We start from the raw sequence: 23,073 nt of genomic DNA, 5'->3' as shown, positions 1-23,073 counted from the left end.
TCAAATGCAACCAAAACTGCTTAACCTTAATATGTTGTATTTTTGATTTCATAAGAATATAGATTTTTAATCAGGAATCGGGATTATTTGAACAATGTTATTTAGAAAAATCTAGAAGGCTGTAGACTGGTCATTTCAGTATTCTGAAACTGTTAACAAGGTCAGGGTCACCAGTGTTGCAAAAAGCGAATTAGTTTAGAAGTGTTAGATGAGTTCGAGGAAGTGCCACAAACAGTAAAGAGTCAAATGATTGGTTTCTGAAGACTGAATGGTCTTCAATGAATGTATCTACCCAAGTAAGGTCTGAAATGTTTTTGGATTAGAAAGATGGTGAGAATTCTCTATTGTTGTTTTACTCCACTCTTACAAATAAGTAAATACTTTAGACTGGGGTGACTTTTTTCCTGAGAAAAATACATTAGTATGACTTTCTACTAATGTTGTTGTTAGTTGCGAAGTCGTGTCCGACCCATCACGACCCTTATGGACAACGTTCTTCCAGGGCTTCCTGTCCTCTACCATCTTCTGGAGTCCATTTAAGCTCACGTCTACTGATTCAGTGATTCCATCCAGCCACCTCATTCTCTATCGTCCCCTTCTTCTTTTGTCCTTCATCTCTCCCAGCATTAGGCTCTTCTCCAGTGAGTCTTTCCTTCTCTTAGGTGGCCAAAGTATTTGAGTTTCATCTTCAGGATTTGGCCTTCTAAATAGCAGTCAGGGTTGATCTCCTCTAGGACTGACCGGTTTGATTACCTTGCAGTCCAAGGGACTTGCAGGAGTCTTCTCCAGCACCATAGTTCAGAGGCCACAATTCTTTGGCGCTCAGCCTTTCTTATGGACCAACTTTCACAGCAATACATTGCAACTGGGAAAACTATAGCCTCAACTATGCGCACTTTTGTTGTCAGGGTGATGTCTCTGCTTTTTAGTATGCTGTCTAGATTTGCTTAAAAGTTATATGATTTGGCTTTTTATTATCTAAGCTTTGTGCCATACTCACCAGGAGATGCCCTTGAGCTCTTTTCTTCCACTTCTCTCCTGTTAATTTGTTTAGCAGTTACATGAATTATTTTGTAATGTAATGGACAAGACCTGCTGTCAACCTTTTTTCAGGTGTCTCTAAAGGCGTCAGTTTAGGAATTAAAACAGTGTATTTATCTGACTTGTATCTCTTAAGCTTATCCTTTCTGCCTAGAGGGTAGGGAAGGAGCAGAACCATCAAGACACACAAATTCAGACAGGGATGCCAAAGTCAAGACAGCTGCAATGGGGCAATCAAAACTCTGTCTGGTATTTATGTGTGTCCATATATTAAAAAAATATTTTTCCCTTTCAGTATATTATATTTTATTGGCTGCTGAAAAAAATGGGGTTAATAGGCAAAGCGGGAAATTAAACATCAATTACACAAGTTTCTTTTTTAAGTTTCGAGCAATTCTAATATTAAGGAGCACAATTTTCATATTCACAGAATCGTGGAAAAAAGAAATATAGGGAAAGCGTAGGAGTGGTATCCATTTAAAATGCTAAACTGGTCTCCCCCTTTCTAACTAATTGCGTTTGACACAAAGTGAATAAACTGTTGGGCTCCTGAAAAGCTGCCTAATGAGATAATAGGCTGAGTGGGAGGCAAGGCAAGCTGCTTCTTATACTATATTAGCATTATCACTTTTTAAAAAAATTGTTTGCTACTCATAATGTTACATTATTCTTCCAAACTATTCATTTCAACTCTTTCATTGCTTCACTATTCAGATTCCTATTTATCCTATTCCGGTTTATTCAGATTCCTGTTATTGATATTTTAACCCATTAGCACACCAGCTTTGACTGATGGATCTGTATTCACACAATACATTTTCGAACACCAAACAATTAAAATTGAAACAATAAATGAATTGCACAAACACTTAACAGTAAGAGTGACAATAATGCAGAAAGCAAAACAAATCCTACCAAAAAAGAATATGAGTCAATCCACGAGAAGGCACCACATTTAAGGAACTAAAAGTGTTTTACAAAGGAGAGAAAAGTTTTATTTGCATGGCATAAGATGACAGTTTTAAATCTGTAGAGGAACAGAAACTGGTAAACAAAAGAAAGCTAATTAAATTTTTGAGAAAATGTAGCGTTGAGTAATACATGACAAAGAAGATTCTCCTTTGCTCTTTTAAATGCTGTAGAAGATTTAGAATGAGGGAGCATGTGCTGAAACAAAGATCAATTCAAGGCACAAATAACCACATTTATGAGTGTTCTTCATTATAGTTGTGTATTTCCTGAGGTGCCTTTACATATAGGTCATTCTACCATCACCCTTCCTCCGTGTTTTTAACCAGGTCTGCTTGTGATTTAGAAATATTTTTGGATCCAGACTTGAGTTATCCTCATTTTAATAATAATTTTAAATTACTTCAGTATTACAGAAGTAAAATCATTTGTGGTAAATATCACATCAAATGTGCTTTTGCCTTTTAGTTACTACAGTAGCTTGCTTACCTCTTCTAAGATATGCTTTAAATAGGCTGGACACATGCCGCTCCTTGACCTATTTCTTATTTGTGAAGGTGTAATCTAGTTATGGTATCAGCAGATAACAACGCCTGGCTGGTCCTGGAAGGTGTCTTGGGATATTGGATGGGACACCTTCAAAGAATATCAGAGTTGTAGGCCAGAGTAGGGAATTGAAAGCCATTCTAAAAGAATCACTTATACTCTATTATCAGGAAAATACTTATTGCTAAGTCCAAGAACAAGGTGGAACAATTCAGACAGTGCTTTACAAGTAGTCCTCAACTTACAACAGTTCATTTAGTGACTGTTCGAAGTTACTATAGCACTGAAAAGGGGGACTTACAATCATTTTTCACAGTTACAACCTTTGCAGCCTCCCCATGATCACATGATCAAAATTCAGATGCTTGGCAACTGGTACACATTTATGACAGTTGCAGTGTCCTGGTGTTCACCTTTTTCAACCTTCTGACAAGCAAAGTCAATGGGAAAGACAGATTCATTTAATGAACGTGTTACTAGTTTAACAACTGTAGTGATTCACTTAACAAATGTGGCAAGAAAAGTCGTAAAAATCAGGCAAAACTCACTTAACAAATTTCTCATTTAACAGCATAAATTTAATGTGGTCGTAAGTTAAGGACTACCTATATTTGTTTACACCCAACAGTCAGAATCTAAACCCTTAGTTCTCCCAGCATATAGATATGCTCTGGAAGACACTAGGGAGTGGCTAGCTTTACTCTTTTCTTCTGTCTCCTATCCATCTCTGGGCTGGGCTATCTTGGGCTATCTCATCACCTCCCCTTTCTGGGATGTGCTCCCTCCTTCCTGGGAAACCTTCCTGCTCCCTTCTTCCTTGTCATTTCACTATAGCACATGACACCAGCTCCTCTTCTGTAGGCATCATCTCTCACAGTTATGCCCATGTACTGAGAAGAGGTCAAGAGTAACTTGAAGCTGCTTTTTCACTTTCAGTTTGACCGTACTTGTAGTCTGTGGAGATTCTCAGTGATCCAGATCATGGTTGTCCCAAAGGTGCTTTTTCAGGAGGCAACTAGACTTTCTTGTGTTTTTTTTTCATTTCTCATTCAAGAAGTGTCAGAGCTGAAGAGGCCTCCATTCCCCATATCCTGTCAGAGCTGAGAAGCTTCTTGGATGCCAAGTGAAACATTTTCAAAAGAAAAAACCATGAAAGTCCAGTTGCCTCCTGAAAAAGCATCTTTGGGATGGCCATACTTGTAGTTTTAATGAGACTTAAGGAAAAACTTCAATAACAGAGGAGAATCAGTGTCTTCAGAAGCCCTCAGAATGGTGTTCATGTTCTGATTCATAAAAATCTGCAAAAATAGCTGCCATCTTATCATCATGAATTATATAATCAGTATCCAGAGACTTTTGGAGTTTCTTAAAAACTAATGCAAAGTAAATACTGATGTAACCTTGATTTATTTATTTATCGTATTTGTATACCCATCCACCTCATATGAAAGTGACACTGGGCGGCATACAGCACTAATTTTTTTAAAAAAACAATGCATGCATAAAAGCAGTTACAAAGATAAAGATAACTATAAAAATACATATACAGTAAGCCAGGAGAGAGTGATATTTACTGTTGAATAGCCTCATAAGTCCTCACACTTACGAATGATAGCTCGGCAGCAGCCAGGCACGTCTTAGCCAATCAGACGCGCCTGCCGGTTGCCGGGCTGTCATACGAGAGGCGATTGGTTAAACAGTTTGACAGCCGAGTATAAAAGGCTGCACAACTCCGGAGGCTATCCGGTCTACTTACTGTTACTGTTGCAAACCATTCTTGCTTGAATAAATGGTTACTGTTACCTCAGACGTCTCCGTTCCTTCATACAACCGTTCTAACATTTACCACAATCAGGAAGCCACAGCAAACTCTCCCTGGTCCCTTGAGGTCTGATAACATAGTCAGGTCTTGAAAGAGTTGCAGAACATTGAGAGGGATGAAGCTAATCTCACTTCTGGGACTCCACATGTCAGGTATTGTGGAAGAGAAGGCATACCTCCTGGGACCTGCCAGATATATTGTACTGGTTCAGTTAAAGGGACTAAACTCTCTAGTGTCTGTAAATTGAATATTGTTCAAGGAGTACTAGCTAGAATTTGGGATATAAAATGTGTAGTGACCACATTTCACAAGCACATTGAAGATGTTACTGACATTTTAGCTTTCACTCACTCTAAAATAACCAGGAGAGAAGAGAAAAGAATTGCTACACAATAGTTCTATTCTCTCTTTGTGCTTACTGTTCTTCTGATATAGAGAGAATACTTCTGAAGATTTGCTATCCGGTGGAAGTTTTTCTATGCAATGAAGAACGTAGAAAATAGAGATTGGACATTTTTGGAAAGTTTCCATTGATAAAACCTCCATGCCCATATTGACACAAGGATGTATTAGATATAAAATTTTCTACTTTTTAATAAAATTACTTTAAATATAAAATTAAAATGTTGATCCTTTTATTCTGCAAGCTATCCAAATACACTATATTTCCAAAAGTATTCACTCACCCATCCTAATAATTAGAATCAGGTGTTCCAATCACTTCCATGGCCACAGGTGTATAAAATCAATTACCTAGGCATGCAGACTGTTTTTAGAAACATTTGTGAAAGAATGGGTCGCTCTCGGGAGCTCAGTGAATTCCAGTGTGGAACTGTGATAGGATGCCACCTGTGCAACAAATCCAGTCTTGAAATTTCTTTGCTCCTAAATACTCCACAGTCAACTGTCAGCTGTATTATAAGAACGTGGAAGGGTTTGGGAATGACAGCAACTCAGCCACGAAGTGGTAGGCCACATAAACTCATCCAACATCACAAATACGCTTCTGGAAAAATGGTCAAAAATTCCCATAAACACACTCCTAAACCTTGTGGACACCCTTCCCAGAAGAGCTGAAGCTGGTATAGCTGCAAAGGGTGGACCGATGTCATATTGAACCCTATGGATTAGGAATGGAATGTCACCTATAGTAAGTTCATATACGAGTAAAGGCAGGTGAGCGAATACTTTTGGCAATATAGTGTTACTTTTTGTGGGGTGATGTCCCTGTAAACAAATATGGCAAGTGGTTGTTTTTTTTATTCGGATTTGATACCACATAATTCCAACCTGATTTGGGAATGAGTATTATTTTCTTCTAAAGAAGCACTTCCAAGTTTGAAGAAATATCTCCAATATGTGTAGAAATCAGATATCTTTATTTCATTTTGTTTTATAGATCTCACCATAAAGCAGCTGTATACAAGAGCCTTTTAAAAATGTGTATAAAATAGACAGTTATTGGTGTTTTGCAATACTAGATCCATGAATATGTTTTAAGACTAAGCCCTAGAAGTTGGAAAAACAGTGCCTAAAAGGCAATTTTCCGGTTGCATTTTCATTCTGCATTTTATTCTTTCAGATTCAAACAGTTACCAAAAAAGTCCTCATGCCACAAGAAATGGAAGAGCCATCTAATGTTACAGATTCCATCTTTACCATCGTGAATGAAACAGAAGTGACTCCAGAGCCTCAATTAATTATTAAGAAGGCCCTTGAGTTTAAGGATGGAATGAATGTCTTAGGTATTTTCTATATTCTCTCTATATTAAATTTATTTCATAGACATGTTCTGTCATTCAAAAAAAAACCTGAAATTATTTATGTACATAATAGATTCTTGATCTATTCCAGTGTACTTATCTTATGCCAATTTGAATCTAGGCAGTTTAGGTTAAATTTGAAGCTTCCTTCAGGGGTATATTCACGGAAGGAAACACATTGGTTTCACTCAATTTTCGAGAAATGCCCAATTACATAAGAACAGTTGCAGTTGCATGTACTTCACACTAGTTACCTGTTACCTGTATAGAGCATGGATGTCAAACCCGCGGCATCACATTGCCATCATGTGATGTTTCGTGACGTTTTTCCATTAGTAGACTGGGGTGGGCGTGGCTTGCACATGACACATCCGACTCAAGGGCTGCCAATTTAACACCCCTGATATAGAGGGAAAGGCATCCTATTCATTGCTGTGAATTAGTTTTGCATATATAAGTGCACAGTTAAAAGAAAGTTGGATTTTTAATGTTAACTTTTTATATCAGAATATCAGCTGTGTTGCCATTTCTGTAAATATGTTCAGGCACATTTGCAGACAAAAAAGGAATTGTGGCTGAGAAATAACAGTGTTGAATAATAGCAGTAAGTTATCAACTATGCTATTAAAAGGGAGGGTTACAGAAGGAACACACAAAGTCCTTCTGAACTGGGTAAATCACACAAACCCATTAACAAGAAGGCATTTGAATCAAAACTATACTTAATATGTTATTTTTTTTTAGAAATCCAACATGTATATGTATTGATTAAATGTCAGATATTGTGAAATCCTGCCAAGGGGAATCTGAATAGGCTAAATGTGACCTTTGGGCTCCAATCATTTTTTTTTCCTAACTAGTATCTAAGAGACAAAGCTGATGTTTTAAAGAAGACTGAGGCTACTGATTCAGAGGTGGATTTCTATGGTTCAGCCTGGGCGAACCGGTAGTGGCAGCGGCAGGAGACTTCACCCAACCGCCCAGATGCTTTTGCGCATGCGCAGAAGCTGCACACGATAGAACCAGCAGTAAAAAATTTGGAAACCCACCACTGTACTGATTGGATAATTAGTTGCTGACATTGCAATGGACAAAACATTAGCTAGTTTCCACTTAAAGGATTTCATTTATTCTCAAGCACATCTAAATAGATTAGACTTATTTTCAAGCTTTGGTCCTCCTAATAGAGGCCAAGAATGTTCTTTCTTAAACAATTTTTTTCTGCTAATAATTCTGCATATCTCTGAAACCAAGACACAGTTCAGTTACATCAGAATGAAGATTAAGCAAGGTATTGTGTAGTGGGTAATAGCATTTATTGACTCAAAACTGGAACTGAATTGCCTGAAATTTATACTCTGTGCCCACAGGGTCTTAACCAGTCATAATATATTGAAAAACTCACCAAAATATGAATATTCTAAGTTTCCCTCCAAAACAGTTGGAGCTAACAGTTAGGGTCATCTAAAGGTTAGTTTCACTTTAGCAAGGCTTAACACAACTATATAAATTCAGTTCATAACACAAAGAACTTGAACAAACTTAAAATAGAATGTCTTTGCAACTCCTTGTATTTCCAAATCTGCTCTAGAAGTATCCAATTTTTCTGGAGTATATTTAGAAATGCAGGGAGAGCAGTGGGAGGACTGAATCAGTTCCATCCTTAGTTTTTGTATTGTTTAGGAATTTTGTAGACACCTTAGTATCATTTGAAAACAATTCATTTCACAGATAGTTTCTTGTAACTCTACTCCAAATGCTTATGAGCTTCTGCATCAGATTCACAAAGATGTTAATGAGATGAGAAACTAAACTGATCCTTGACTAAGAGCCACAGAGCAAAGCTACTCCCTCAACTCCATAATCTGTGAATGCTTGGTCAATTAGAACTGAGTTTCTTCAAAACAGTATCTCAAATTCTACATCAACCAAACTTTCCATAACTGAGGTCAGAAATACAGGATGCCTCTGAGTGGTTAAGAAAAATCAATAGAGGTGTATATTGTTTATTGAATTATATGCTATATATTTTATTTCTGGGGAGTGATTAAGACATTAAGCTATAAATAGGGGGACTGTGAGTTCTCATCCAACCTTGGCCTGAAGCTAGCTGGGTTATCTTGAGCCAGTAACTTTCTATCAGTCCTAGGAAGGAGGCAGTGGCAAACTACTTCTGAAAAACCTTGCCAAGAAAAGACACACACACACACACACAAACAGTTTCAGAATTTATCTAAGGATAGTCAATGAATACTTTGAGATGAAGTGAGATGAAGTGCTCCACTATCACTATCCATTAAAAGACATTCCCTAATTATATCTGTGTTTTTAAACAGGTCATTAACAATAACCAATATAATAATAACATCTTATGAACATATGACTTGTTTAAGGGAAAAAAGACAAAATTATTGTGCTGGAATAAACGTAGGAATATTCCAGATGGAAAATAACAAAGTCTACAAAATTCTGCAGTATGTAGTTTCATTTTTTTAAAAACCAACCCATTACGTAAGATTAAAGCAAGGGAATAATAACAGTTACTGGAACCCATATGAGCTTCCATGCACTGGAAACTGACCATCTGACCCATCTCCTTTAGACCCAAGGAAGCCAAGGGGTCAGGGAATGTTCAAGAAAGCCTAGAAATTTAGGGAAAGAGGGAATAACAATGATAATGCAAAATCAAAATAAATCTTACATGTCTGACCTATCGTTATCTTGGTTTTGTCCCCAATTCTCCTTTTTAATTGTATCCCTTCCCCTGCAAAAATAACAATTTGTCTTAATTGTAAATTGAGATACAAGAATACAGAAAATTCTCCTTTAGAAAAGTTTACAATTTTAAGAAAAGTTTCATGAAAGAGTCTGACGGTGGTATTCTTTTGACAGGCCTCATTGGGTTTTTCATTGCTTTTGGTATCGTAATGGGCAAGATGGGAGAACAAGCCAAGATGATGGTGGATTTCTTCAACATCTTGAATGAGATTGTAATGAAATTAGTAATTATGATCATGTGGTAAGTTAAAGTCATCGTCTTCTAGATATTCCAAACCCTGTTCTATTTTGGAAATCATTTGGAATTTGATCAGTAATAATACAAAGAACTTTGTTGGATCAAGCCGAAAGCATATATAATCCAGGAGTCTAGCCTACAAATTTATCTAGGAATTTCACAAGCAGGATATGATGATGATAATATCTTCCATTCGTGCTTCCTAGCTAATGAGGATGAAATCATGTTGCCTTTGATTTTGGAGGTCATGGAGACCCAGATACTGTAAGCCTGCCAAAATGTTTGCATTGATGTATTTTATTATATTGAATTGAAACTACAATCTTTTTGTCTTTTTTTGGTTCTGCTTTCCAATTTTGTTTTTCTTCCATTGTACAAAGCACTTAGAGAACAACACAGAGAGGAATTATGGTTTCTTTTTACAATAAGTAAGCAGACAGAAGTCTGTGCGAGGAAGGATTGGGTTCATTAAAAGGTGAACATGGGCTATAGAGCTACATCATGCTACACTATACAACATCTTAGTTCATTATAGAATCCCAGTAGACTATTGTTTCATTCTTCCTTGCTTCATTTTCGATTAGCAGCATCTTGGAAGATGATTAGTAGCTGTGAGCTTGGTTTATACGTTGGGGGGAAAATCAATCTACTTTTTATTTAAAATCTATCCAATTTGACTTTGTTCCAATTCAAAGAAAGATTCAGGAAATCATATGCTGTACCTCTTACTGAGGAGCATGGAAAACCCACATCTGGTAGCTGCTGTGTTGTAGCACCGCCTCTTCCTCAGAACAAAGGAATAGATTCAAGGTTTTTATAGCTAGGTTTTATTACATTTATTTGCATTTGAACTGAGTTACATAGCCATGTCTGCTTATGGCAGCCTTTGAAGCATTGAATTGTACAGAATATCTGGGGTTGTTGTTTTTCAGCTCTGATCCCTTTGGAGGCCCTTCTCCATCTTTGGGAAGCTGTAGAAATGGTCCATAGCAGTTGATTCATGTCATGGTCACACATTACTGTGTGATGCTCCAGTTTTTTCCTGTATAAAAACTGGATCTTTGCATTTATTCTCACAGGATCCATTCTAAGCTGCTAATAGTGATTCTATAGCTTCTAGTGTCACCATTATAGGGATTTTACCATTAATCTTGTTTATTTATGTAGGCAAAATATTTATTATATTGAGATAAAGTTATTTGTTTTCATATCTAAAAGATACTTGCTGTCCAATTATTTAGGACTGTTATCTGAGGAAATGGTCCATACTTACCAACAGCTTTAGTGATTTGTAAAACTCATAAACACCATAAAACAACATTGAATATTCAATAAAAATTCCTTGAAACCAGATTGGAAGGATTATCCTCAGTGGATATTTCAGTAAGGAGTTGGAAACAGTGCTTCAAATAACATGATTGAGAAGCTTATAGATTACTAGGATTCTTCATTGAAGGATCAGTTGTAAACCCATAGTTTCAGTTTAGTTTATGATAAAATAGTGAGGATGTGACGTGTAAGGGCATTCATGAAATTCCAGCTTCCAGAAGACTGACTTAAGTTGTAATAAAAGCATTAGTCTTTAAATGACACAATATTTTACTGCCATCAAAAACTATCACAGCTGCTCTTCTATAATTAGTTATAAAGATCTAAAGTGAATATTTCCCTACTGATACTAGTAGAATGCAAGTGGGCAAAAAGAATATATAAAGAGATAAGTAAATTGAACATTTTGAGTTTAATTTTCTCATTCACAGCATTATATTAGGCAAAATTATACAGACTTTATACTTAGCAAGCATATATGCAACATTGAAGTAGAATGTGTAAGTTCAAGATTTCTGAAAATGAAATAAAATTCTAATTATAAGAGAGAAACTTTCTTGGCTTCTGTTTTTAGTGCATTTGATTATTACTAGGTTGATACCTGTAATTCTGTTCCACATTTTTAATTTATTTCTTCTAGGTATTCTCCATTGGGCATTGCGTGCCTCATTTGTGGAAAAATCATTGCAATCAAGGATTTGGAAGTAGTTGCTCGACAGCTTGGCATGTACATGGTAACCGTGATTGTAGGTCTTCTCATCCATGGAGGGATTTTTTTGCCTCTGTTGTATTTTGTAATTACGAGAAAAAATCCTTTCTCATTTTTTGCTGGGATCTTTCAAGCATGGATCACTGCTCTAGGCACAGCTTCAAGGTATTTAATAGAAAATGATGATGTTTGCTAGGAATGTATCTCTCCTTTCACAGGACTACATTTTAACCAAAATGGGTGGGAAATTCAATATCATGATAAAGAATTGTGTCCTGAATCATTTTTCTCCAAGGCTATTGCTTGTCAACTGCACGATTGCAGACTGAGACTGTCAGAAAGCTTTATTAGTGTAAAAAGCTTCCCAAAAGCAGAAGTCAAAGAATTTCGCCACTGGGTTCAGTCTGATGAAAGAGATTGGGCTGGACCTGTTGTACTTTGATCTAGATTGCTCTGAAAACTCTTATTTTTCTTTGGAGTTGACGGTGGATTGTCACTTTTCCATAATTATGTTTTATTTTTAAGTGTCCAGAGGCAATTGATTGGGTGATACAAAAATGGTGCAAACAAACAACTAAACATATAAATACATACGTATTTATATACGTATACATGCAGAATAATGACAATGGGGTCAACAACATCAAACTCTTGCAGGCCAAACCTATTTGTATCAGTTCAAGAAGATAAAACAGCCAATCATCTTCACAAGTTTGGGCTGAAAGTTGTATTAACTTGTAGCGTGCCTAGAAAGTGGCATATAGGGACAAAATTAAAAATGCAGAAATAAAACAAACTATTTCATGACTCATGATACTGTCTCCATGAGATCTTATTACAGTGTGTATGAGGATAGGAGCTACTAGTTTGTACTGGGGCCAGAAAATAATACTTAGCCCCTATCTTTATTCTCAGTGTATTATTTCTGTCCTTTGTGACTAATTGTAGTCTATTCTACTCTAATTCTAGTCTGTTCTACTCTATTCTAATTGGGTATGGCTAGTCAAACGAAGACAAGGACTAGAGATGACATAAAAGTCATCCAATATTTGAGGGGCTGTCACAGAGAAAAGGGGACGGATCTATTCTCCAAAGCTGAGGACAGGACAAGAAGTAACAGATGGAATTATCAAATAGTGATCCAACCTAGAATTAAGGAGAAATTCCATGTCAGTGAAAACAATAAATCAGTAAAATGGCTTGCTTCCAGAGCTTATAAGTGCTCCACCACTGGAGCTTTTTAAGAAGAGATTGGATGGCCATTTGTCTGGAATGGTATATGTTTGCTTGACCAGGGTATTGAATTAGAAGACCTCTAAGGTTCTTTTCAACCTTATTCTGTATTCTGTTTTCCCTTCAGCCCTATTTTCTATTCTGTCTCATGTATATTTCCTTAGGTAGCTACAATAGAGATAGGAAATATGACTGTTTTGGTTTCTCAGAGTTCTCCATTTCTGCAAATCTGCCAGGCTTGGTTCATCAGACTGGAAAAATATTTTTCAGAAAATGGACAGTTAACTGCACATTTCTTCAAAATATAATAAAACACATTCGTGTTATTTTCAAGTTCGTTTACGTGTGACAAACACGCACCAATGTAGACAGATGCTTTCCCTAATTTTTAAAATAAGTAAACTTCATGCACCAATTTAAAAGCTATGAATATTGAATCAGAACTATGTTTTGGTTCATCTGTTGTCCGAAACATGTAAAAATTTGTCCAATTGAGTTGAATAACAAGATATTTTTCCATCTTCTTTAGCTGCATTATTGGAAAATACTGTTATTATCAAAGCAAAGTATTTCTTTTAGGCACTGGAAGGATTAATCATTTCGTGGTTGGGGCATGTTTATGAGTTATTTGAATCTCCATAATGTCTGCTGTGAATTTTTTCCTTTCCAATATAATCAGAAGAGATACAGAACATAGAGGAAGGAATGCCTATGGGATGAATATTTGATTGATCAATACATTTGTAACTGTTCTCATTTTAGAAGTAAAGCTAATTCTCAGCATGTTACTTCATATTTTGTTTATGTCCCCTATAAAAAGAATATGTGGGTAACTGGAGGAAAAACGGTATATCAAAATCCATGATGATTTGTCCATGTTTAAATGGTGCCAAATAAACGGAACACTAGATACTGAATGTAGCTGCTACCAACCATGCCTCCTAATTGGCATTTTTGCTTATCTAACAATTGCAATTTAAACTGGAATGTGGAGGAATTTGAAGAATTGTTTCACAAAAGGTTTTGGCATGAGTGAAGTGTGTCTCTTTGTAATGTTGAATCACCTATTTCCCAAAGGAACCTTCTGAAGTTCGCTTTGCATAATATGTGCATGCCTTCATATCCACTTCACTTCACCAGAGTTTCAAGTACATAGTTCTATATACATGCGCATATATGTGCAGACAAGCTGGGAAAGACACACCAAGCTTTCTGGAGGACAGAATTGCTTTCATATTACAAAAAGAGGAACTTCTCTTGCACCAACAAACCCTTCAAAAGTTTTACACAGCTCTATCTAGTTGAGGTTAACTGTTCACAAAAAAACTAAGCAAGATTGGATCTGAAAGTTTTTGGATGGAGATTACCGATGGATGAACATTTTCCTTTTGTCATCGAAAAGTGAGAAAACTCTTCCTTTAATAATAGCCACATTTTAAGGATAATATGTTATCATCTAGCCAGATCTTTTTGTGTTTTGCTCAGTTGAATTCTATACTTAGAGAAAGAATATTCATTGCTGGTACCTGAGGCTGAATTGTTTGGACAACCTGGAACCAAATAAGTTGTTGGAATAGTTCCAAGAATAACTCAAGCCACCCTAGAGTTATGAAACCTTAGTGGTCAAGTTTTGTCCCATCACTGAAAAGCTTCACTCAAAATGTATAAGTTTCTAGAGTAGATGAACAGAGTTAACTTGTGCATTGGAGAGCCCTGGCTGATATTGCACTGTCAGATAATAACATGTAATCAGAATTAATGTTTTTAATTACACGAAGATATATTTGGTGCAGTATCATCAGTATGCTGCTGATTCTCAATTGTATATGTCAGTTGTATATTGTCCTCCAGCGAACCAAGTAAAACTATCAAGGTTCTGTCTCAGTATTTAGAAGTTCTTCTCAGTCATACCAAGATCACACAGTCTGTGAGCACACAGAGTTGGAACCTGAGGTATTTCATAATTGATTCTGGATGAATCACTGTTCTGCTCAGATTCAGGGTGCAATTTTGGGGTTCTCCTTGTTGAACAGATAGCAGTTGTGGCCATAGGGCTTTTGAATTACTTAATCTTGGATGCCAACTTGTAGTCGTTCTTATATTGGAAGGTCCTCCTTTCAGTCCTACTTCCGTTAGTCACCTCCTGGTTGGATTATTGCACGATACTCTACATGGGACAGCCCTTGATCCAAAGATTACAGAATGCAACAATATAGATAGTTATGAGCATTCCTCAACTATGTCACACTTCATCAGTCATCTTGTGGAATCCAGGAAACATGCCTTCTTTGTGGCAATTTTGTTGTTTGGAATAATGTTTCCTTGCTGACATACCATTGGCTCCAATCCTGCAAGCTTTTGGAAAGATAATTAATAGTTAACCCAATATATGGTTGGATCAGGAAGAGCAGAGCTCCCATTTAGTGGAGATAGCAATAGCACTTAGACTTATATACCACTTCATAGGGCTTTACATCTCTCTCTAAATAGTTTACATTTTGCCAACTTCGGAAGGGTGAAGGGTGAGTCAACCTTGAGCCTGGTGAGATTCGAACTGCCGACAGTCAGCAGAAGTAGCCTGCAGTACTGCATCCTAACCACTGTACCACTATTTAATTGCTTATTGGTTCAGTTATAGAATTCATTTTTCTTTTGTATTTTGTTTACTGTTTTTTGTAGACTGCCCAGAATCAGGTTGAGTTAAGCTATTATTCAAATGTTTAAAATAACAAAATAAAATCATTTATTTTCCTTGGTCCTTCAGTGCTGGTACCTTGCCTGTTACTTTTCGCTGCTTGGAAGAAAATTTGGGCATTGATAAGCGTGTGACAAGGTTTGTCTTGCCCGTTGGAGCCACAATTAATATGGATGGAACTGCCCTTTATGAAGCAGTGGCTGCCATCTTCATAGCACAGATGAATGGCATTAATTTGGACGGCGGACAGATAGTCACTGTCAGGTAATCTATTGGGGTTGGTAAAAAAAAAATGATATCCCAGCCTTAAATATTGCAAAATGATTTACATTTGGAAGCACATGCTAGCCTTTACTCATGCTCAGAATCTATACAAAGTTTCCATTTCCATCATAACAAGAAATGAAAGGAGCTGTTTTCCAGTTTCACCATTTATATGCAAATACAGGCAGTCTGATAGCCATCGTTTATCTGATGCTAAACAGTAAGCATGATTTTTCACCATATTGATAGTAAATAGAAAAACCAGGGAAGGTCCAATTGTCTAAACTTAAAAGAATCACATGTTTAATGTCAGAGTAATTAACAAGAATGTAATGGGGGGAAATGTTTTTGAAAATGAACTAATGGACATGTTAATTTCTATTACTAAGTGATGTGTTCCTAAAGCGCAATGTCATGTGACTGCATCCAGCACTCCCCAGTTACTGTCATTAACATCTTACATTATCATGGCTTTTGATTTCCTTTTGGCTTCCCCATTGACTGTAGTTGTGGGAAGCCAGCAGGGAAGGTTGCAAAATGGATTGGGTCCAAGTCTATCCATTTGCCAGTAGAAAGCAGTTCTCTTTGGAAATGTGAGGAACATCACAGATCAGAGTTGTGGAGTGTGCAGTGTGTTGACTAAAGTACAGGTGGTCCTTGACGTATGACCACGATTGACCTAAAATTTCTGTTGTTAAGCGAGACATTTGTTAAGTGAATTTTGCCCCATTTCATGACCTTTCTTTCCACTGCAGTTGTTACTGTAAGTTAGTAGCATGCTTGTTAAGTAAACCTGGCTTTCCCATTGACTTTGCTTGTCAGAAGGCCATAAAAGATGATCACATAACCCCAGGTCATTGCAGTCATCATAAGTGGGAACCAGTTGCCAAGCATCTGAATTTTGATCATGTGACCATAGGGATGCTGTAAGGATCATAAGTGTTAAAAATGGTCATAAAGCACATTTTTCAGAATCATTATAACTTCAAATGGTCCCTAAATGAACTTTTGTGAGTCAAAAGTTACATTATTTTTAGACGATAATAACCAGAGTCCATGTTTGCACAATTCCTGTATTAAATAAACCGACATGTTTTGTTTTACAGTTTGACAGCCACTCTTGCCAGTGTTGGAGCTGCAAGTATACCTAGTGCGGGACTGGTGACCATGCTTCTTATCCTCACTGCAGTAGGACTTCCCACCCAGGATATAAGCTTACTTGTGGCGGTAGATTGGCTCTTGTACGTAAGGCTGTCACTAGATCGTCTCCATTTTTGCTTTACAGAGGTTATTTTTTCCCCAAAAGTCAGGACAATGATGCAGCATTTTCTGTTTACTTTTTGAGCAAGCTTCTAATCTCATCAACTTCTGATTAGAAGCGTCTATGGACACTCACCATGTATTTAGTGGTCCTGAAGGATTTGATCTTGGCATATTTCTTCTCACCCCAACACACACACACACCATTTAAAAACACTGAAAATGACTTATGTATTGTAGCAATAAACAAGACAAGCTGATAATTAAAACACAGTGCTAAAATGTTAAAACTGCAGAGGCAGCAAGAGAGGACAGAATAATATCAGCCAGTGGGACGATAAAACAGTCACTTGATTAACAGCCTATTGCAGTTGATCATATGAGATATTCATCTGACACCAAGAAGACGTTAGTATTGATGCTGTACAGTTCTCCTGGGAGGAAAAGGGGGAAAACATTCCATACCCTAGATATTAAAAGTTAAGAAAGTAGGATGAGTTCTATCACAAAAAGTCCTGTAGACTCATGTCATTGTTTAGCAATTGCCTTGGACATCAACTGTTTGCAGTTATGATGACGATAAAAAAGTAACTTAGTGACAAATGTGCTAATTTATGACTCTGTCTCAGTCACATGCCAGTACACATTTTTGTATGCCTAACCTGTTTAAAATTTCTCCACCACCTCATAGAGTGGAGAGATTGCTTAAATAAGCTATCTCTTCATGAGCTACTTTCCTCCCTCCCCCCCGAAGTGAATCCCCCAAAGTGCTACCTACAAGTTAACAAGCTCAGCTCTTTGACCTTAATTAGTTGATTATAACCTCTGGACCTCTAGAATGGAAATCACGGGGCCTTAGGGATGCTGTGACAGCTTGAGAACCAGCCATTAAGTAGGTTGCTGTATGACTCTGATAAGATCCTATTCAATATCACACTGAAACTTTTTTGCTACCTAAGCAGGATCTGACTCATAAACTCAGTGTGCAAGGCAAATAGCCAGCAATAATGCATTTCTTTCAGTGTACATTCCCCATTATGTACCTGATTACTCTCTTCTCATCCTTTTCTCTCCAATGAATCTAATACAAACATCAATTCTCTTCCTGCTAATTATCACAGTGCTGGGGTGAGCATCCCAAAAATCAGGGAAGTGGGGGGAAACCGCTATAAGATTTGTCCTTTTTACCCAACTTCTTTGTGAATTGAGTTTCAGAAACCCCCATTTCTCCATTGTTTGGGTTCTGTTTCAAGTTGTATCCTTCTGAGTTTATAAAGCAAAGGAAAAGTATGAAACAAAATTGTAAGCACATTTCTCAATCACCTGAGTTTCATTTAGTGACTGCTTTCTTTAACAACCAAGTTTCTGGTTCCAGTTACAGTCACTAAACAAAAACTATAATGCTGTAATGCTTTAGAAAAAAGATGCTCTAACAACTAGTTTAATCAAATTTCAACCTCATTCCTATCTTCTGGGTCAAAAGGTAAAAAAATAATCCTGTATTGGTAAAAAAGCCAGTATAAAAAGTATAAAAGCGGTGGCTCAGTGGCTAAGACGATGAGCTTGTTAATCAGAAGGTTGGCAGTTCACCGCTTCAAATGCCTAGCACCGCATAACGGAGTGAACTCCCGTTAATTGTCCCAGCTTCTGCCAACCTAGCAGTTTGAAAGCATGTAAAAATGCAAGTAGAAAAATAGGGACTACTTTTGGTAGGAAGGTAACAGCATTCTTTGCGGCTTTGCCGTTTAGTCATGCCAGCCACGTGACCATGGAGACATCTTTAGATAGTGCTGGCTTGTTGGCTTTGAAACGTAGATGAGCACCGCCCCCTAGAGTTGGGAACAACTAGCACATATGTGCAAGGGGAACCTTTACTTTTACCAGCTGGGAAATTTCAGGCCAAACATTCTTTCTCAGTCCAATCCACCTCACAAGGTTGTTCCTGTGCAATATAGAATAGTGGGTATGCTTTCTGCCTTGAATTATTTATAAAAAATCATAAAGGTAGTATTTAAATAAATGACATTAAATAAAATATTATTGTAGATAGGAAACAGTACATGCAATTTAATAGTTAATAGAAAGCAACCCAAGGGAAAATTGCACCTGATGTAGATAGGTACATCTATTTGTAGATAGATACCTACAAATATTGGGTTTATATTTTAAGGGCATGTTTATATTGAAGCAGAAAAGAACAAAGGCTGACAGGCGGTGAGAGGATGTTAAACTGATGTTGGTGATTGTTTGCTTTCTTGTTCAAGGAAATGTAATTTTAAGCAATGTTACTTGTTAAAACAGTCCTCTTCTAAATGGAGAGAACTTCATAGCCATAATTCACCTATGGAGGAGACCAGGCACACTGGGCAGGAAAGACTGGAGTTTACATTGTGATGCCTGATCTTTCTCAAATATTGAGTAATGCTGTGGTTTAACCTACGTGTCCCCTGAAGCAATCCTGTCATGTCATCTTTATAGAAAAGGTCAGGCAGAGCAAAGGAAGCTTGAGATCTTGAACAGGCTTTAGTGACAGCAGGGCTGATCTGTTATTGAGAGAAACTTCAAGATTATTTATACACCTTTTTAGACTGACTGTACTTTCAGAGATGGCACATTGTTTTTTAAATTCCTTTTTACGGGGAGGGAAAATTTCCTATTTCAATGAATCTCACATGAAAAAGCCATGTTTGTTCTAGTAAACCTAAGTGGCTACAAACGAAGCTACTGATTTCCTCACTTTTTTTAAAAAAAACCAACAGCATAAAACTTGACTGAAGTTTTTTATTCCCCCTAGTTGGTTTTCTAGTTGGTTTGAATGATCTGATATTTGTATTTATGCAATGAATAGTCTACCCGATATCCAGGCTTTTTAGTACTAGCAAATAAAAGCCTTTGGCCAATAATCATGAGCTAATTAAAATGGATTAGTGAACTTTATCAGCCTGGTTTGAATTATACACCTAAATACAATGTGATATGTAGCACTGGCCACTTCATACTTAATTCTTAGATTTTAGTATGCATATACTTGTTCTCAAAATTGCTGCGGAATCATTTTGCAAAAGAGATCTACAAAATGTAAAAATAGATTACATATATTTCTCCTGTTCTGCATGAATTGGGGGAGGGGGAGAGAAAGAGAGAGATTAGCAAATTGCACTATTCCTATTTTAAAATGCAGCCTTTACAAAATAGTGCTATTTTTTTCATAGAAGAACTAATCCATTATCTTAGTGGTGGCCAAGAACTGAATTTTACAAAGGGGAAATTGACAAAGCAAAGCAAACATCATAAGAGTTCTGTCAGCACAGGGATTTTATATTTTGACAAACAGAAAAATAAGAATAGTCTTGTACAGTCTTGATTGTTCAGTTTTTGCATCTGAAATGCCTGAGGAAATGAATTGTCTCTCATATTTAGTATGGACATCTGTTTTGTTTTTCCATTTATCATCACGTAAAATCTAAATTTGTGAGAATACCTAGTAAAATGGCATTTTAATGTTAGTGTACAAATCATAAATCAAGATGAAGTTCAGCCAGTGAATGAATAGCCAACAGATGAGTTATAAAGAAAGAACAAATTTTGAAAAATCTTAGACAGCAAAAATCAAAAATATATTGGAGAGTTATATTTGGCTAGTCTTTTTTAAGGCCTATTTAATTATGATAGCATTTAACTTTCTTTTTCTGAAGGTTTTTCCATATAATCTACTAGTATTTCCTAGTCTTACTGGCATATCAAATATTTCCACCTAATCTAAAACTAAAAGTGGTCTGATGATTAATGTGTCTTTTCAGAAAAACAGATGTGCTGTGATGTCCTTCTCAAATAATTTCCTTCACAAACAATAAAATTAGAAAGTGCCATCACAAATGCGTTCGAGAAACAAATTGGCTCTAGACAAAATATGCTCTGCATAGGTTCTGTATACCTATTGCCCTGAGTGTTAGTTGGATTCCAGTGGATCAGCTCTGAACAGTGTTTGTGCAGTGTTCAATCTATGCATATGACTTTTCCTACAGAAATGTAGACATAACAAAATTGCCTATCATACTAGGGAAATAATAAAGAAATGATGGGTCTCAGTGACTGATGTTCAGGTAAACATTACAGCAGAAGCTAGTATTTTGGAGAGGTTTTGGAAAGTATAAATGCAAATATATAAATTCTCAGGGCTTTTTAAGAGCTCTTCTTGGCTATCTAATAATTAGCTCCATTTAATAGCAGTTAGCAATAGAAGTTAGACTTATATACCACTTCATAGGGCTTTCAGCCCACTCTAAGCGGTTTACAGAGTCAGCTTATTGCCCCCACAGTCTGGGTCCTCATTTTACTCACCTCGGAAGGATGGAAGGCTGAGTCAACCCTGAGCTGGTGAGATTTGAACCGCCGAACTGCAGATAACAGTCAGCTGGAGTGGCTGCAGTACAGCACTCTAACCACTGTGCCACCTCGGCTCTAGATGAACCTTTTTATACATTACCTTCTTAATCAAAGGTTTCACCATTAACATTAACCAAGTTCAAAAGAGATAAAAATGTATTCTTTTCCAAAATGGGAGAAATTGAAATGAAGGAGTTTTGTAATTAACTAATGACTAGCTGCAACTTCTGGAATGCTTTTTGAGAAAATATAGGAATCTACTTTACATTGCTCCTTTTCTCTTGTTATGTAAACATTCCTACATTGGGGATTGCAAATCAGCCTAATAGGTTGCCTTCGATCGCAACGAAGTTAGAGCTTGGCCTTTGGTCAAGATTGATTCTGACTACCATCACACTTGGAAGATCGCTGATGTCTCCTGTAAATTGATTCTTTGTGCTTCAAGTCTTCCATCTTTTGGCATTGTTTTCTTTGTAGAGATCGAATGAGAACATCTGTCAACGTAGTAGGAGACTCCTTTGGAGCTGGCATTGTTTATCATCTATCCAAGGCAGAATTGGAAAACCTTGATGCCCACCACAAGATACATGAAGATATTGAAATGACTAAGACTCAGTCAATTTATGATGATCTGAAAAACCACAGGGAAAACAACTCAAACCAATGTGTTTACACAGCTCACAACTCTGTCATAATAGATGAATGCAAGGTACCTTTCACATTTATGGATATTGAGACTTGCATTTAGCAAGTCACAGTACAAACTTTTTCTTTAAAAAATTATCTTTTTTTAAAAAAAATGTAATAAGACAACTGGCACCCATTAAAAATGTTCAACATGTGTATATTTGCTTTTAATTTTGTTTAATTTATTGCAATTTTGTTTAAACTTAAAGATGCATGTAATGTTTGCAACCAAGAGCATGTTTCATTATATATTATGGAAAGCAGCACCATGCTGAAAGAATATGGCTTCATTTTCTATTTCAATATTCATGTGATATAAAAAATATTTAATTAATATGAAATAATGCATTTGAGGCAAATTATGTTTGCTTTCAAAAATATTTGTTTTTCTTCAAAATTTATTTATTTATAGAATTTATAATTTATAATCCACCTTAACCTAATGAGACTGAGTGCTTAGCAATACACAGCCATAAAACATCACAAAATAAATTTAAAAATACTATATGATATGATACAATGCAACAGACAATTGAATTAACTGAGAAAAAGATTTAAGAAGTTGTATGATGATTAATGTGAAAGACAGTTAACTGCTGAGAAACAGTGAGCCTCAAGCAAAATGTAAAGCCAATATTATTTTAGATTAATGCTTTCCATATTATACCATAACAGGCACATGTGTTGGACTTCTTAATATGTGGAAACTCACTAATCCAGGCATGTTTGTTCTTGCTTTCAGAGTTATTTTTGGTCATCATTACCAAGTCAATTTTGTGGTTTATGTTTGATCCTGTCAGTAATAACATGAGTTAAGAGAAAGCTATAACAAGAATTGTCCTGACCAAGATTGAACTGAGTTTCAGGAATCCATAGGGTCATAAAGATTCTTGGAATAATTCCTACATCTTATTTTATTAATCACAATTTGAGGTGGCAATTGAATCTAGTAAAATATTAGAGAATATGAACTAAGTTTTGTTTGCAACAAACTAGTTTAAAAACATAGATTACAAACTGTCTTTTTCTCAACCCCAAGTAATTAGTATTAGTTACTGTTGACGGTTCAGATGAAACAATAAATTGTGATCAGTCAAAAATGAAAGAGAATGCTTCCAGTCACAGTGGGAAGAAAGAGGGAAGTCAGTTTATGAATTAATGATTTTCTTAGCTTGTTGAAAGGACAATAAAACACAGTTGTCACTACTAACAACTCAAGGTTTGACTGGAGAACTGAATTCAGTGTTTTCTTTAGCTGAGCTACAGCTTCATCTTTATAGATTTAGGCTGATAATGGCTGATTCTGTTATTAATATCTAATCAGCCATAGATGTCCACTACTAACCAAAATTG

General features: G+C 36.4%; 1 protein-coding gene across 1 annotated transcript in view; it reads left to right on the top strand.

Annotated features, from left to right (window-relative positions):
- SLC1A2 (solute carrier family 1 member 2) overlaps window positions 1-23,073 on the top strand; it is a 95,215-nt gene that overhangs the window by 62,184 nt on the left and 9,958 nt on the right. Inside the window, exons 5-10 of the mRNA XM_087719753.1 lie at window positions 5,961-6,123; window positions 9,034-9,160; window positions 11,127-11,360; window positions 15,193-15,387; window positions 16,494-16,628; window positions 21,511-21,742. Coding sequence (XP_087575879.1) covers window positions 5,961-6,123; window positions 9,034-9,160; window positions 11,127-11,360; window positions 15,193-15,387; window positions 16,494-16,628; window positions 21,511-21,742 — 1,086 coding nt within the window. The remainder of the gene's footprint in view (window positions 1-5,960; window positions 6,124-9,033; window positions 9,161-11,126; window positions 11,361-15,192; window positions 15,388-16,493; window positions 16,629-21,510; window positions 21,743-23,073) is intronic.

Source organism: Thamnophis sirtalis, unplaced genomic scaffold (assembly GCF_051295495.1).
Source record: "Thamnophis sirtalis isolate CommonGarterSnake01/CBP01778 unplaced genomic scaffold, rThaSir2_p1.2 scaffold_1, whole genome shotgun sequence".
Classification (NCBI taxonomy): Eukaryota; Metazoa; Chordata; class Lepidosauria; order Squamata; family Natricidae; genus Thamnophis; species Thamnophis sirtalis.
Note: the sequence above shows the minus strand (reverse complement) of the source record. Positions and strands in the feature narration are given on the sequence as shown.